At 48.1% G+C, this 16,027-nt stretch overlaps 1 protein-coding gene across 1 annotated transcript; it reads left to right on the top strand.

Annotated features, from left to right (window-relative positions):
* The first annotated feature begins 903 nt into the window (after positions 1-903).
* Positions 904-3,548, top strand: gpbar1 (G protein-coupled bile acid receptor 1). Its single transcript, XM_059966126.1, has one exon. It carries the CDS (start codon positions 1,790-1,792, stop codon positions 2,894-2,896), a length of 1,107 nt encoding a protein of 368 aa, XP_059822109.1. The 5' UTR covers positions 904-1,789; the 3' UTR covers positions 2,897-3,548.
* The last annotated feature ends 12,479 nt before the right edge of the window (positions 3,549-16,027 follow it).

The raw sequence follows: 16,027 nt of genomic DNA, 5'->3' as shown, positions 1-16,027 counted from the left end.
GATTTAGTAGGTTGGTCGGTCATTGTAGATCGTCCTGTGATTAGGCTAGGGTTTCTGGGCAGCACATCTTTTTGGGCTGGAAGAGCCTGTTCTGTGCTGTTTCTCTGACTAGACAAGTGACAGAAAGTACGATGAGGTGTTTGATCATAATGAGGTAGATTGTGAGGGTGTGTCCTAATTACTGTAGGAGGGAATAGTTTGATAACAGTGGGGTAGAAGCTGTCCTTGAGCCTGCTCTCGTGGTGTCAGACTTTTATATCTTCTGCCCCATGGCGGGGGGGGGGGGGGGTGTTATTGAAGTGAATGTCCAAGTGGCTAGGGTCTTTGACTTTGCCTGCTGCTTTACCGAGGCAGTGAAAAGTGGAGACAGAGTCCATGAAGGGGAGGCTGGCTTCTGTGAATTTTGACAAACAAGAGTAGATCCGCAGGTGCTGGAACTCTGAGCAACACACACAAAATGCTGGAGGAACTCAGCAGGCCAGGCAATGGAAAAAAAGCAGAGTCAACATTTCAGGCCAAAACATCCACTGTATACTCTTTTCCACAGATGCTGCCCTGCCTGCCCTGCCGAGTTCCTCCAGCATTTTGTGTGTGTTGCCTGTGAAGTTTGATATAGTTTTTTTTGTTTGGGGTTTCTGTATTTATCTGTGTTTCTCATTTCCTCATTTTCCTTCCTCGTTGATCATCTGTTACTTTCACACAGTCAGTGGAGGGGAGACTTCTTCCACTGGTCACTGAACTCAGCCATCTCCCATTCCCATGTCCATCGGGCATGAGCAGGGCAAATCGTGGGACAGAACTGGGCAGGAGAGAGTTCACGACAACTGGTTTCCTAGTCTCCTACAGAGAGCATTAGAGTATGGTACAGCATGGAGGTCAAACTGACCACCACCTCCCGGTCACTCTTATCCCATTAGACACCCCCACCCCAGCCCACATCCCACCAGACCATAGAGCAAACAGACAACACAGGACAAGTCCTTCAGCCACGATGTTGTGCCAATCTTCTAACCCACTCCAAGATCAATCTAACTCTTTCCTGCCACGGAGCCCTGCATTTTTCTATCACCCATGTGCCTTTCTAAAAGCATTTTAAATGCCCTTAATATATCTGCCCTTACCATCAACCCGGTAGCGCGTTTCACGCACCCAACCAATCAGTTCGCTTCTCATTCTTCTCAAGTCCAGCGAGTACAGGCTCAGAGCCAACAAACGTTAACCCCTTCGTCCCCAGGATAATTCTCTTAAACTCCCCCTATACCCTCTCCAATGCCAGCATAAGGGACCCATGAACCGCTCACAAGTCCGGCCGGGCCTTTGCCTTATAAAGCCTCAGCATCACATCCTCCTTCCGATGCTATTGCATCTGGATGGGTTCCAGGTACGTTCAACGGGACTGACACCTGGATTGATTGTGAAGTAGTTGAGAAATCTTCAGAGCTTTTATTTGGAATCTCCTGCGTGCTTTTATTTTTCGTGTTGTGATGACTTTGCATCGGGCCACCGGCAGCGTTAGTTTGGGAACGCAGCCTTCCGCTAACCCCTGACTAATCCCGGAGCGGGGTGACGGGCGAGTACCAGTTTCGGATTTACGGACGCCGGTGTTACCCCGGGCGGAGGGTGGACGCCGGGGAGCTGAGACCTCTCGGAGGGGAAGATCTTCAGGCGCTCGGGAACCCTTCAGGCGAGAGCCCGCGAAGGGGAGGAAGATCAGGGAATCCGGACGTGAGACGGTTCCGGAGGAGTCAGAACTCGTTCCGTTGTGGGGAGCCGGTCGCCGGCCGGGACCATGAACGAGAGCTGGCGCGTTTGCAGCAATCACACGGAAGACTGCCCGAATTCGCACCTGGACTCCGTTCGCTGGCTGATGCTGCCTCTTTCCGGCCTCATCGTGGTCGGAAACCTCCTCATCATCGTGGGCATCCTCGCCAACAGGAGGCTGCACACCACCACCAACTGGTTCTTCCTGAGCCTGGTGTTCTCCGACCTGGCCACCGGCATCGCGCTGCCCTCCCTGCCCACTATGAGCCTCAAGCGGCCGCTCGCACCCCGTTTCTTCTGCTTCTTCGCCCACCTTTTCCCCAATTTCACCGTGCTCTCCCTCCTCGCCAACCTGGTGCTCGTGCACGGTGACCGATACCTCTACATCGCGCGCCCGCTGCGGCACCGCGGCTGGCTGCGGCGACGCGCCCCCGCGGCCATTCTGGCCGTCTGGCTGCTGCCCCTGCTCTTCGCCTCGTTACCGCTGCTGGGCTGGAACGGCTGGCCGAGGCAGGAGGGAGAAGAGGAGATGTGCTGCTGCCCCTTCAGCCACGTCTTCACGCAGGAGTACATTTACCTGGAAGTCTACGGTCTGCTGATGCCGTCCATCCTGATCACCTGCACCCTGAACGCTTGCCTCCTCCGCCTGGCCCGGAGGCAGATGCGGGACATTCGGAGGCAATACAGGGCGGTGCGAGGCGCCAGGAGCGAGGAGGGGGCAGCAGGGAGCACGGAGGAAGGTGCGAGCCGAATGAAGCGCGCCCAGGAGCGAGGAGGGGACCCGACGTCGGCGTTGGAGCACCGGCTCAATCTCAAGTACGCCCGCAGCGTCACGGGCTTCCTCCTCATCTTCCTCGTCTGCTGGCTGCCCTACATCGTTCATCTGCACGCCCGCTTCCTGCTGCCGGACAGGGGACTCCGCACCCACATCATCCTGTCCTGCCTGGGCGTCAGCAGCGCCGCCCTCGTTCCCTTCGCGCTGGCCCTCGGTAACAGGGAGTACCTCCGGGTGTGGAGACGAGTCTGCTCCAGGGCCCGACGGCGGCTGGGCGAGGGCCTGGCGGCGTTCCCCATGCAGCAAATCGGGGGTTCACGCACCCCACCAGTCCCGACCCCACATACAGGGGTCGGGTGACCGCAGATGAGGTAAAACCTCACTTCGCTCTCCCCACCACTCTCCCTCCGTTCCCGCCCCGAAGGTTGCCCGGAATCCCACGGTCCCGAGAAGATCAGGGGAATTCTCTGTCCGGCGTCCACCCCAGGAGGACGGGGGCCACCGTCAGTCACGTTGGTGGTGTCCTGCAGTGTACAATTTTGGTGTAATCCTTTCAACAGCAACAGAACGGTGGGGAGAATCAGCGGGCCGGTCAGCGTCTGTGGAAAGGGAACGGGAGCTCCCGTTTCAGATGAGCGGCACAGGGTAGCTGTTTTTCACTCTACAGACACCGCCCGACCTGCTCAGCGTCTGGGCCCCTTTTCCTTCCAGCCCTGATGAAAGTTCTCTCTCCGAAATGTCGACATTTTATTACCCTCCACAGATGCTGCCGGACCTGCTGCCTTCCTACGGCACTATCTGTGTGTAAATTGTCTAGAAACTTCTCTGGACTATTTTGTTGTTTTACAACGGGGTCTATTAAATGTCCCACGAGTGAATCTGCAGATGCTGGAAATAAATAAAGACACAAGGTGCTGGCAGAAATCAGCAGGCCAGACAGCACCTATGGGAGGAGGTAGTGACGACGTTTCGGGCCGAAACCCTTCATCAGGAGTGAAGTATCATGGGATGGTCGAGGGGAGATAAGAAGTGGGGGGAGGGATGAAGTGGAGAGCTGGGAAGTGATAGGCTGAAGGGAAATGGGCTGGGGGGAAGGTGGAGAATTATGGGAAATGAAAGAGAAAGAAAGGTAGGGCTGGGGGGAGATTATAGTGAGGGGGGGGGGGAAGAGTGAGAAAGAGAACCAGACTAAAATTATAGATAGGGATGGGGTGGGGGGGGGCAGGGGTATCAATGGAGGTCTGTGAGTTGGATGTTCATGCCGGCAGGAAGGAGGCTACCTAGGTGGGAGATAAGGTATTGCTCCATCGACCTGCGTGTGGCCTCATTGTGACGTTAGAGGAGGCCATGGACAGACATGTCGGAGTGGGAGTGGTCCGGTAGAGGAGGCCATGGACAGACATATCGGAGTGGGAGTGGTCCGTGGAATTGAAGTGTGTGGCCACAGGGAGATCCCGCCACTGCTGGAGGACCGAGCGCCGGTGTTTGGCGAAACGGTCTCCCAGTCTGCGGCGGGTCTCCCCAATGTATAAATGGCCACACCGGGAGCACCGGATACAGTATATCACCCCAGTTGACTCACAGGTGAAGTGTTGCCTCACCTGAAGGGACTGTCTGGGGCCTGGGATGGTGGTGAGGGAAGAAGTGTGGGGGCAGGCGTAGCAGGGATGAGTGCCCGGAGGGAGGTCAGTGGGGAGGGATGGGGGTGATGAATGGACAAGGGAGTCGCGTAGGGAGCGATCCCTGCAGAAAGCCGAGAGTGGGGGGAGGGGAAGATGTGGTTGGTGGTGGGATCACGTAGGAGGTGGCGGAAGTTACGGAGGATTATACATTGGATCTGTAGACTGGTAGGGTGCTAGGTGAGGACCAGGGGGACTCTATCCCTGGTGGGCTGGCGGGGGGATGGGGTGAGGGCAGAGGTGCATGAAATACGGGAGGGCAGAGTTGATGGTGGATGAAGGGAAGCCCCTTTCTTTAAAAAAGGAAGACATCTCCTTTGTCCTAGAATGAAAGGCCTCATCCTGAGAGCAGATATGGCGGAGGAATTGAGAGAAAGGGATAGCATTTTTGCAGGAGACAGGGTGGGAGGAGGAATAGTCTAGGTAGCTGTGAGAGTTTGTAGGTTTTAGTCTAGGTCTAGTCTAGGTTAAATGCCCCTGATGTTTCTGCCATCACACAACCAACAACAGGGTGCTCCACACAGCCAACACTCTCTGTGTAAAATAAAACAAACTTACCTCAGACCGCCAACCTACTTTCCTCCCTTCACCTTAAAATTAAGCCCCTCAAGTTAGCAATTTCCACCCTGGGGATAAAGGTCACTGACTGTCCACTCTATCTGTGCCCGGATTCATCTTGCACATCTCTTTCCAGTAGCTTCTCACCACCTTTAGACCAGAGAGAAAAACCCTAGCTCATCCCTATCCTCATGAGACGCGCTCTCCATGTACCTGTCCAAGTAGTTGTTCATGTACCTGTCTCAGCCACTTCTGGCAGCTCATTCCCGATATCCGGATGAGGAAGTTTAGAGAGCTGTGGCCCAAATGCGTGGAGATGGGACCAGCTCCCTGTGCAACAAGTTGAGGTGAAAGGCCTGCTCCCACACTTATTGCTCTGCGATGTTGTCCCTCAGGTCCCCGTTGCTTCTGTTTCCTTCTCCACAGATGCTGACTGATCAGCTGAATTTGTCTGTTACTGTTTCAGATTTCCAGCATCTGCTACTGGACATGTATTGTATTTGTTCATTTCTCTTTTGAAATGTTATTTATTGAGATTTAATGTGTTCTGAATTGTACTGGAGCAGACTAGCTGGTTAGTTTCTGTTCCCAGTTTGACAGGAGGCCAGTCTCTCCACTTACCCCTGCATTGGAATCAAGGGTCTGGGTGCCGATGTCAAAACCAGGAGCACAGGAATCAACTGGGTCTGTGTCCGGGGTGAATACTTTTTTGATAACTTAATAAAGCTATTTATACTTCTTACTTGTTTGGCCTTATTGGAATATCTTGTAACAAAGAAGAACCAGGACAGCACAATGAGTAGAGTTCTTCCCCACAGTTTTGATGACTTGGGTTCGATCCGTACCTCGGGCACTGTCTGTGTGGAGTTTGCATGTTCTCACATATTCCTCCAGGTGCTCTGGTTTCCTCACAAATCCCAGCAATGTGCGGGTTGTTGGGTTAATTGGCCGCTGTAAATTGTCCCTGGTGTGTGAGTGAAGGTTTATAAGCCACTGGTCAGGCCACAGTTGGGGTGTTTTGAGCAGTTTTCAGCCTCTTATCTAAAAAGGATGTGCTGGCATTGGAGCATATAATGGGCTCTTCAGTGTTGTGTGGGGAGAAGGAGAGCCTTGCGTTTTGAGATTATTATGCGATCATGAACTGGTTAATTGTTGCTTCAGAGTTCCTTCTGTCTTTTCTTGAGGGACTCACTCTTTGTAATGCGGTCTCCTTGTACTTACTCTTTAAACTTGCTAAGTTTATTTTGATCGGCCCTTGGATTCCCTATTACTTGTATTATTTAAGCAAAGCCCGATTAGCACTAATTGCAGGGTCCTAGTTTTGAGAATGATACATGTTACGGTGTCGCCCGGCCAAAGTACCGTTGCAATTTTTATGAATAAACTTTGGTCGCCGTCTCTACATCAAAGTCTGTCTTTCCTCTGCACTTGGGTTCCGACGTTACCAGTGCACATCGTGACAGGAGAAGGTCCAGAGGAGGTTCACAAGAATTATCCTGGGAATGAAGGAGTTAACATATGAGGAGCTTTTGATGACTGTGGACCTGTACATGTTGAAGTTTAGAAGAACAAGGAGGGATCTCTTAGAGACCTATCGAATATTGAAAGGCCCGGACAGAGTGGACGTGGAGAGGATGTTTCAAATCGTGGGAAAGTGTAGAGGGTGCAGCCTCAGAATACAGAGATAAGGAGGAGTTTCTTTGGACAGAGGGTGGAAAATTTGTGGGATTAGTTGCTGTGGAGGCCAAGTCATTGGTTATATATGAAGTATAGATTGGTAGGTTCTTGATTAGTAAGGGCATTAAAGAGAGAAGGCAGGAGAATGGAATAGACAGGGATAATGAATCTGCTATAATGGGATGGCGGAGTGGACTTAGTGGGTAAAATGGCCTAATTTTGCTCCTGTGTCTAATGGTGTAAGAAGTGAGGGAGTGGGGTTGAGACAGGGGGCTGAGAAGTGATGGCTGGAACCATACGAAGGAGGGATGAGCAGATGGAGCTGGTGTGGGGGAGGGTGGGGGGGGATGGAGTAAAATGTGAAGCAAGAGAGAAATAACCCCGGTGGATTGGTACGTGAATTCTACCCTGAAAGGACCAGGAGGTGGAGGGTGATATGCCTGGGCAATGGGGGAAATGGGCAAAGAGAGTGATACCCCAGGGTGGACAGTGGGACAAAGGGGAATGGGTTTCCTAAAACTGGAAAATCTCAGACTATCTATCCTTTGCCCAACATAATGGTGGAATCACAAAGGTGGCATACCAGCAGCTCTACTTCACTTGGAGTTTGAGGAGATTTGAATTGAATTTACTTTATTTCTTACATCCTTCACATACATGAGGAGTAAAAATCTTTACGTTACGTCTCTATTGCAATGTGCAATCATAGTAATTTATAATTAGAACAGTCAATGTAATACAGAGTACACTCAGGTCAGCGTGAGTTAATGTCTGATGGCCTGGTATAAGAAGCTGTCCCGGAGCCTGTTGGTCCTGGCTTTTATGCTGCGGTACCATTTCCTGGATGGTGGCAGCTGGAATAGATTGTGTTTGGGGTAACTTGGGTCCCTAATGATACTACAGGCCCTTTTTACACACCTGTCCTTGTAAATATCCTGAATCTTGGGAATTTCACATCTACAGATGCGCTGGGCTTTCTACACCACTCTCTGCAGAGTCCTGCGATTAAGGGAGGTAGAATTCCCTAGTGATGCAGCCAGTCAGGATAATCTCAATTGTGCCCCTGTAGGAAGTTCTTAGGATTTGGGAGCCCCTACCAAACTTCCTCAACTATCTGAGGTGAAAGAGGCGCTGTTGTGCCTTTTTCACCACACAGCTGGTGTGTACAGACCACATGAGGTCCTTGGTGATGAAGATGCTGAGGGAATTTCCAGCTGTTTGCCCTCTCAACCCCAGATCCATTGATGTCAATAGGGGTTAGCCTGTCTCCATTCCTCCTGTAATCCACAGCCAGCTCCTTTGTTTTTGCAACATTGAGGGAGAGGTTGTTTTCTTGACACCACTGTGTCAGAGAGATGATTTCTTCCCTGTAGGCCATCTCTTTATTGTTTGACATAAGGCCAACCAATGTAGTGTGGTCGGCAAATTTAATTAGCAGATTGGAGCTGTGGGTGGCAACACAGTCATGGGTAAGCAGGGAGTAAATGAGGGGTCTCAGTACACAGCCCTGTGGGGCTCCTCTACTGAGAGTCAGAGGGTTGGTGGTGAGGGAGCCCACTCTTACAACCTGCTGGCAATCTGACAGGAAGTCCAGGATCCAGCTACACATGGCAGGGTGAAGGCCGAGGTCTCTGAGTTTCTTGTCGAGTCTAGAGGGAATTATAGTGTTGAATGCTGAACTGTAGTCCAAGAACAGCTTTCTCACATAAGCATCCTTCTTCTCCAGATGTGTAAGGATGGTGTGTAGGGCAGTGGCTATTGTGTCATCTGTCAATCGGTTGTGTTGGTAGGCAAATTGAAGGGGGTCCAGTTTGGGTCGTAGCAAGCTGAAGGTATTTGCTTATTATTGAGGTGCATCATTAAAGATTCCAGCTAACTTCTACAGATGTACTGTGGAGAACATTATGACTGGTTTCATCACCAGTCGGAGGCCAATGCACAGGATCGGGAAAGAGTCACAATCAGGTTTATTATTACCGACGTACGTTATGAAATTTGTTGTTTTGCGGCAGCAGGACAGTATAGTACAAAAGAAGAACTCTAACTTACAATGAATATACAGTAAGTATAGAAACAAGAATAAATTAAATTGTGTAAAAAGAAAGTCAAAAATAGTGAGGCAGTGTTCATGGGTTCATGTTCATTCAGAAATCTGAAGGCAGAGGGGAAGAAGCTGTTCCTAAAATGAGTGTGTGTGTCTTCAGGCTCCTGTACCTCCTCCCTGATGCTAGTATTAACAAGAGTACATTCCTGGATGATGGGGGCTGTTAATGATGGGTGCCACCTTTTTGAAGCAATGCCTTTTGAAGGTGTCCTCGATGCTGGGGAGCCTAGTGCCCACGGCTGAGTTTGCAACCCTCTGCAGCTTTTTTTCCGATCCTGTGCAGTGGCCCTTCATACCAGGATGGTGTTGCAAACAGGTAGAACGCTCCCCACATACATCTGTAGAAATGTACTAGAACCTTTGGTGATGTACCAAATATCCTCAAACTCCTAATGAAAAATAGCAGCTGTTGTGATTTCTTTGTAATTGCATCAATATGTTGGCCCAGGGTAGATCATCAGAGATGGTAACACTGAAGAGTTTGAAATCATGCACCGTTTCCACTGCTGATGTTCCCTCCACTTCCCCTTCCTGAAGTCCACAATCAGTTCCTTGGTCTTGCTGACGTTGTTGTGATACCACTCAACCAGCTGATCTATCTCACTCCTGAACACTTCCTCGTCACCATCTGAGATTCTGCCAACAACAGTTGTGTCACTGGCAAATTTATAGATGATATTTGAGCTGTGCCCGGCCACACTATCATGAGTGTAGAGAGAGTAGAGCTGCTGAGAGTTGTAAACTGCTCCATTATGGGTAATCCTCCCCACCATCGAGGAGATGGTCAAGAGACAATGCCTCAAGAGGGCAGTGTCCATCATTAAAGATAGTCACCATCCGGGATATGTTATCTTCTCATTGCTACAATCAGGAGGTACAGGATCCTGAAAAAACAACTCAGTGTTTTAGAAACAGCTTCTTACCCTCCATTTCTGAATGGTCTATGAACCCAAGAGCACCACCTCACTATACCTTTTATGCTCTTATAGATTTTTATATCTTACTCTCTATTGTTGCCGTGAAATTTCACATCCCAGTTCAGTGATAATAAGCCTACAGTCATAGAATGATGGAGTACTACAGCACAGAAACAGGCCCTTTGGCCCATCTAGTCTGTGCCAAACAATTAATCTGCCTAATCCCATCCGCCTACACCTGGACCATGGCACATCATACCCCTCCCAACATGTACCTATAGAAATTCCAAAGTTCGAAGTAAATTTTGTTATCAGACTACATATATGTCACCACAAACAACCCTGAGATACATTTTCTATTCAGCAAATCCATAGAATAGTAACTATAACAGAATCAATGAAAGATCAACTAGAGTTCAGAAGACAACAAACTGCATGTGCAAATATAAATAAATAGCAAAAAATAACGAGAACATGAAATAGCCAGATTAAGAATCCTTGAAGTGAGATCATTGGTTGCGGTTACACCTCAGTGGATGGGCAAGTGGGTGTAGTTACCCCTTTTGTTCAAGAGCCTGATGGTTGAGGGTAGTAATTATTCTTGAACTTGGTGGTGTGAGTCCTAAGGCTCTTGTACCTTCTACCTGATGGCCGCAGCGAGAACAGAACATGGCCTGGGTGGTGAGGATCTTTGATGATGGATGCTGCTTTCCTACGACAGCATTTCATGTACTGTAGTTGGGAGGGCTTTATCTAAGACATACTGGGCCGAATCCACCACCTTCTTTGGGATTTTCCATTCAAATGCATTGGGTTTTCACCAGGCCATGATACAGCCAGTCAGTACACTTTCACTACACACCTATAGAAGTTTGTCAAGATTTTTGATGTCATGACAAATCTCCGCAGACTGCTAAGGAAGTAGAGGCACTGCCATGCTTTCTTTGCAGGTCCTCTGAAATAGTAACACCCAGGAATTTAAAGTTGCTAGCCCTCTCCACCTGGATCCTCTGCTGAAGACTAGCTCATGGACCTCTAGTTTGCCTCTCCTGGTCTGTGGCCAGTTCCTTGGTGTTGCTGACACTGAGTGAAAGGCTAAATGCAGGTAGCAGGAGAACAGCTAAGTGATCCAATTTACCAAAATGCAGTCTGGGTAAGGAACGGTAGGCATTCTTATCATGGTGTAGCAATGGTCTAGTGTGTTGGGACCTCTGGTGCAATGGGTTGTATGCTGGTGATAACTGGGCAGGGTTTTTTTCACACAGGCCTGGTTGAAGTCCCTGACTATAATTTGAAATGTGTCATGATCATCTGTTTCTTGTCTGCAGAGACGTCCTGCAGTACCGCGACTGCTTGCTTATAGTTGGCTGCCAGTGATATATAAGCTGTGGTCAGGACCACAGATGTGAACTGCCAAGGCAGATTGAATGGCCTATACTTGATCATTATGTGTTCCAAATTGGGGAAACACAAGTTTGACATAACTGCCACGTGGGAGTATTGACCGTAAAACATCCAATCTCCTTTTGCCTTACCAGAGTCAGTAGTTCGGTCCATCCTGAAAATTGTAGATCCTTCCAGTCTGACTGCTGTGTCCGGCGTATTCACAAATATCTAAGTTTAAATAAATTTCTCCTAAACTGAACTGACATCCACTACTTCCAGCGGTAGTTCGTTCCACACTTGCACCAACCTCAGAGAGAAGATACCCCTCATATTCCCCTTAAACATTTGCCTTTCACCCTCAACATATATGGTCTAGCTCTAGTCTCACCAAAGCTCAATGGAAAAAATCTGCTTGCATTTACCCTGTCCACACCCCTCATAGTTTTGTGTACCTCTTATAAATCTCCCCTCATTCTCCGATGCTCTAGGAAATAATACAACCTTTCCCCGCAACTCAGGTCCTCGAGTCCTGGCAACATCTTTGTAAATTTTATCTGCACTCTTTCAATCTCACTGCCATCTTTTCTGCAGGTTGGTGACCAGAACTGCACACAGTACTCCAAATTAGGTCACATCAACATCTTATACAACTGCAACATAACACCCCTACTCCCCTAGTCAGTGCTTTGAGTTATGAAGACCAATGTGCCAAAAGCTCTCTTTATGACCTGTGATGGCACTTACAAGGAATTATGGATCTACACTCAATGATCAGTTTATTGGGTATACCTTTATAGTACTGGTTAGGACCCCCCCCCCCCACACCCACCCATCCCCTTTAACAGTTTACCAGGATGCTGTCTGAAATAGAGAGCGTGCTTTAAGAGGAACGTTTGAGTGAGCTCGGGCTCTTCTCTCTGGAGAGAAGGAAGAGGAGAGGTGATTTGATAAGATGATAAGAGACATAGATGGAGTGGATAGTCAGAGACTTTTTCCCAGGGCAGAAATGGCTAATACAAGAGGACATAATTTTAATGTAGTTGGAGGGAAGTATAGGGGGATATCAAAGGTAGTTTTTTTTACACAGAGTGGTGGGTGCATAGAACACCTTGCTAAGAGTTGTGGTAGAGGCAGATAAATTCGGGACATCTAAGAGACTTTTAGATGGGCACATGGATAAAAGAAAAATAGAGGCTGCTGTGGGAGGGAAGGGTTAGATTGTTCTTGGAGTGGGTTATAATTTCAGCACAACATTGTGGGCTGAAGGGTCTGTACTGTGCTATAATGTTCCATGTTCTCTGCTGTTTGGTGTGGTGCTTGCAATATTAGCACTGAGCAGACTTTGTGTTTAAAGGAACTTGTACACAATTGTGTTTCTCTCACGTCCACCCTACCCCCACCTCCAATTATCTGTGAGTGCTTTATCCATTGCGTGATGCTGCCACAGTGCCAGCGACTCCGGTTCAAGTCCTGCTACTGCCTCTAATGAGTTTGTACAATGTCCCTGTGTCTGCATGTGTTTCCTCCGGGTGCTCTGGTTTCCTCCCACATGCCGAAGAGCAAGTAGGTTGATCACATGCGGGTAATTGGGCACCTTGGGCTCATTGGGCTGGTTGGGCCTGTAACCTGCGGTAATGTTCTATGAGTTTGAAGAGTAAATGTGGCCAGCAGACTGTCAGCTATCGTGGTGGTTTACCTTAAAGAGTAAGAAAAGAGGAACGTTAGAAAGTAGAGAAAACAAATCCCACTACTCTGGGTTGCTATTAGATATCAACATATCTTGGATCAAACCTATGGGACGTGTTCCTCCAGGAAATAGGTCATAGTTGCTCCATCATCAATCAACACAGCAGAACTCAAACCTTTTATGGAGCAAGAGGTGGTTATCAGATTAGACTCAGAATGCTGAAATTAAATATTTATAGAACTCCCCAAAAGCAGAAACATCTTGCAGAGATGTCTCTGTCAGATGGACGTTCCAGGTCTCAAGTCCTTAACAACAACAGAGATGGTTTCAGGAGGCCTCTCTGGGGGTGGAGGCTTGACTGTGTGTGGATGCTGGGGGGGGGGGGTGGTAGGGGTGGAAAAAGGGTATCTTCTTGTTGTTGCTGCTTCTTGTATACTGGTCATTGCAGAAGTATTTAAAATTTCCTTAGCCACGAGTGGGGTGCTGGAGGATCGGAGGACAGCTAATGTTGCTCCGTTGTTCAAGAAAGGCTTTAAACCGCGAAATTTTAGGCGATGAGTCTGACATCAGTAATGGGTATATTATTGGAAGGTGGGGGATGGACGAGTGTTAGAACTACATCTCTACCAAAGAAGGAGAAAGGTGTTCCTTCCTTCTGCCAGTTCTTAGGTGTACCCTTGGGCAAGGTGTAGCACCTGCTTACCCCCCCCCCCACCCCCCAATCGGGGTCATGTAAAGCCATGAGAGCGTGTGGTGGATGGTCATATGAGCAGCTGGTGTATATCACAAGTTCTGGTTATACGACCATTGATGCCAGGAAGACAAAGTCTGAGAAGTATTGATAATGGCTGGGGTCACCCAGTTTGTAAAGACACTGTCCAGAAGAAGGCAATGGCAAATGACTGCAGAAAAATTTGTCAAGAGCAGTCATGGTCAAGACCATGGTCACCCACACAATGAATAAATTAATCCTAAGGGACCAGATATATAAGTATTCAGATAGGCAGGGACTGAGTCAACATGGCTTTGTACAAGTAGGTCATGTCTAACCAACCTTACAAAGCTTTTTGAGGAAGTTACCAGGAAAGTTGATGAAGGCAAGACAGTGGTCATTGTCTGCAACTACATGGACTTTTGCAGGGCCTTTGACAAATCCCTGCATGGGGGAAGCTGGGCAAGAAGGTTTAATCACTTGGCATTCAGGATGAGGTAGTAATTGGATTATCAGATTGTGGGAGAAGCTAGAGAGTGGTAGTAGATGGTTTCCTCTCTGGCTGGAGGCCCGTGACTGGTGACTGGTGCTGGTTCTTTTGTTGTGTTCTCAATATAAACAATCTGGGAACACAGGTCTATAATTCATTGCAAGTGGCATCACAGGTTGATAGAGTTGTAAAGAAAGCTTTTGGCACATTGGCCTTCATAAATCAAAGAATCAAATACAAGAGTTGGAACAGCCTGTTAGACCATTCCTGACATCCACACATCTCCTTTAAACTTTCCCTTTTGCACTTTAAGGTTATGCCCTGTGGTATTTATCTGTGCCTGCAAATTACATCACCTAAACGCAGGAGGATCTGAACAAGACCGGAGAGGATCCAGGTGAGGTGGGGAAGATGGATGGGTGTGTTAGGGGCGATTAACCCTCCTGCCTTCTTCCTCATCTCATCTCACCTATCACCTGCCCTCTCCCTCCCTCTGCCTTGTTATTCCGACTTCTTCCCCGTTCCTTTCCAGTCCTAATGAAGGATTTCGACCTGAAACGTCGATTCATTATTTCCCTCCATAGATGCAGTTGAGTCCCTCTAGAATTTTTTGTTCAGCTGTACATGTTAGGCCATTAACCTTTTGCAACACAGTATCCTTGTCCTTGGCTTCACTCCTACCATGGACTTCCTTGGCAATCTTTTTCGCTACCACAAGACAATGTGGGGGCCTTCCCACACTTGTGCATTGATAGACAACTGTGGTCTCCATCTTATTGGACAAGGCTTCCAGAGCTGGATGAGGGGATGAAAGCTTTCTAATGATGCCTTTGGCCCATCATGGGCACTAACCTCCCCAGCGTCGAGGACATCTTCAAAAGGTGGTGCCTCAAAAAGGTGGCATCCATCATTACGGATACTCATCACCCAGGACATGTCCTCTTGTCACTGCTACCATCAGGAGGAGGTACAGGAGTCTGAAGACACACACTCAACGTTTTAAGAACAGCTTCTTCCCCTCCACCATTAGATTTCTGAATGGACAATGAACCCATGTACACTACCTCACTATTTTTTTTTCTTTTTTGCTCTCCTTTTGCACTACGTATCCAATTTAAACGTTTTATATATGCAGTATATTTCTTATTGTAATGTTTTTATTATTATGCATCGCAATGTACTGCTGCTGCAAATCAACAAATCTCACGACACAGGCCAGTGATATTAAACCTGATTCTGAATCTTTGATATTCACATCTAAGTTGTTCACGTGTAAGTAAACAGAAAGGACCCTGTTGCATCTCAGGATGTGGGTGGAGGTTTGTCACAGACTTCCAGTTATCGAAGCAAGTGTGACCAACATCCTTGACCGATCTTGCATTGAATTTTGACTCCCTTCTTTGCAGCTCTGAATGTTCAGGCTGAACAGCTTCTTCCCCTCCATCATCAGATTTCTGAACAGTCCGTGAACCCACAAACAATTCCTCACTGCTTAGATTCAGCCCGGTTTATTTCACTGCCGTATGACATGTAATGTGTTGTTTTGCAACAGCAGTACAGTACAAAGACGACAAAATAAATAGTTCAAAAATGGGATAATGAGGTGGTGTCCGTGGATTCATGGACCATTCAGAAACTTGATGGCAGAGGGGAAGAATCTGCTCTAAAACACTGAGTGTGAGTCTTCAGGCTCCTGTACCTCCTCCCTGACGGTAGTAATGAGAAGAGGACACGTTCTGGGTGGTGATGAGAGATGCTGCCTTCTGGAAACTTATCCTTTTGAAATGTTTTCGATTGTTGGGAGGGTTGTGCCCACAATGGAGAGGGTTGAGTTTACAACCCTCTGCAATCCTGTGCATTGAAGACCCCACACCAGACGCTGATGCAAACAGTCACAATACTCTCCGTGGTACACCTGCTAGAGTCTTTGGTGACATAAAGAATCAGTTCATGCTTTCTTCTCGTTGCTACGATCAGAAAGGAGGTACAGGAGCCTGAAGACACACACTCAACGTTTCAGGAACAGATTCTTCCTCTCCACCATCAGATTTCTGAACTCTCTATGAACTGTTAACACTACCTCACTATTTCGCTCCCTTTTTGCACTGTTTATTTTCTGTTTTTATTGTTATTTATAGTAATTTTATGTCTTTGCGTTGCTCTGCTGCCACAAAATAAATTTCCCGTCACCTGTCAGTGATAATCTGGAATAGTGTGCATCATCTCCCTCTACTGGCCGCACAGGGAGCTGCAGAGAGTCGTCAGATTCCACCACCCAATC

Source organism: Hypanus sabinus, chromosome 4, assembly GCF_030144855.1.
Source record: "Hypanus sabinus isolate sHypSab1 chromosome 4, sHypSab1.hap1, whole genome shotgun sequence".
Lineage (NCBI taxonomy): Eukaryota > Metazoa > Chordata > Chondrichthyes > Myliobatiformes > Dasyatidae > Hypanus > Hypanus sabinus.
Note: the sequence above shows the minus strand (reverse complement) of the source record. Positions and strands in the feature narration are given on the sequence as shown.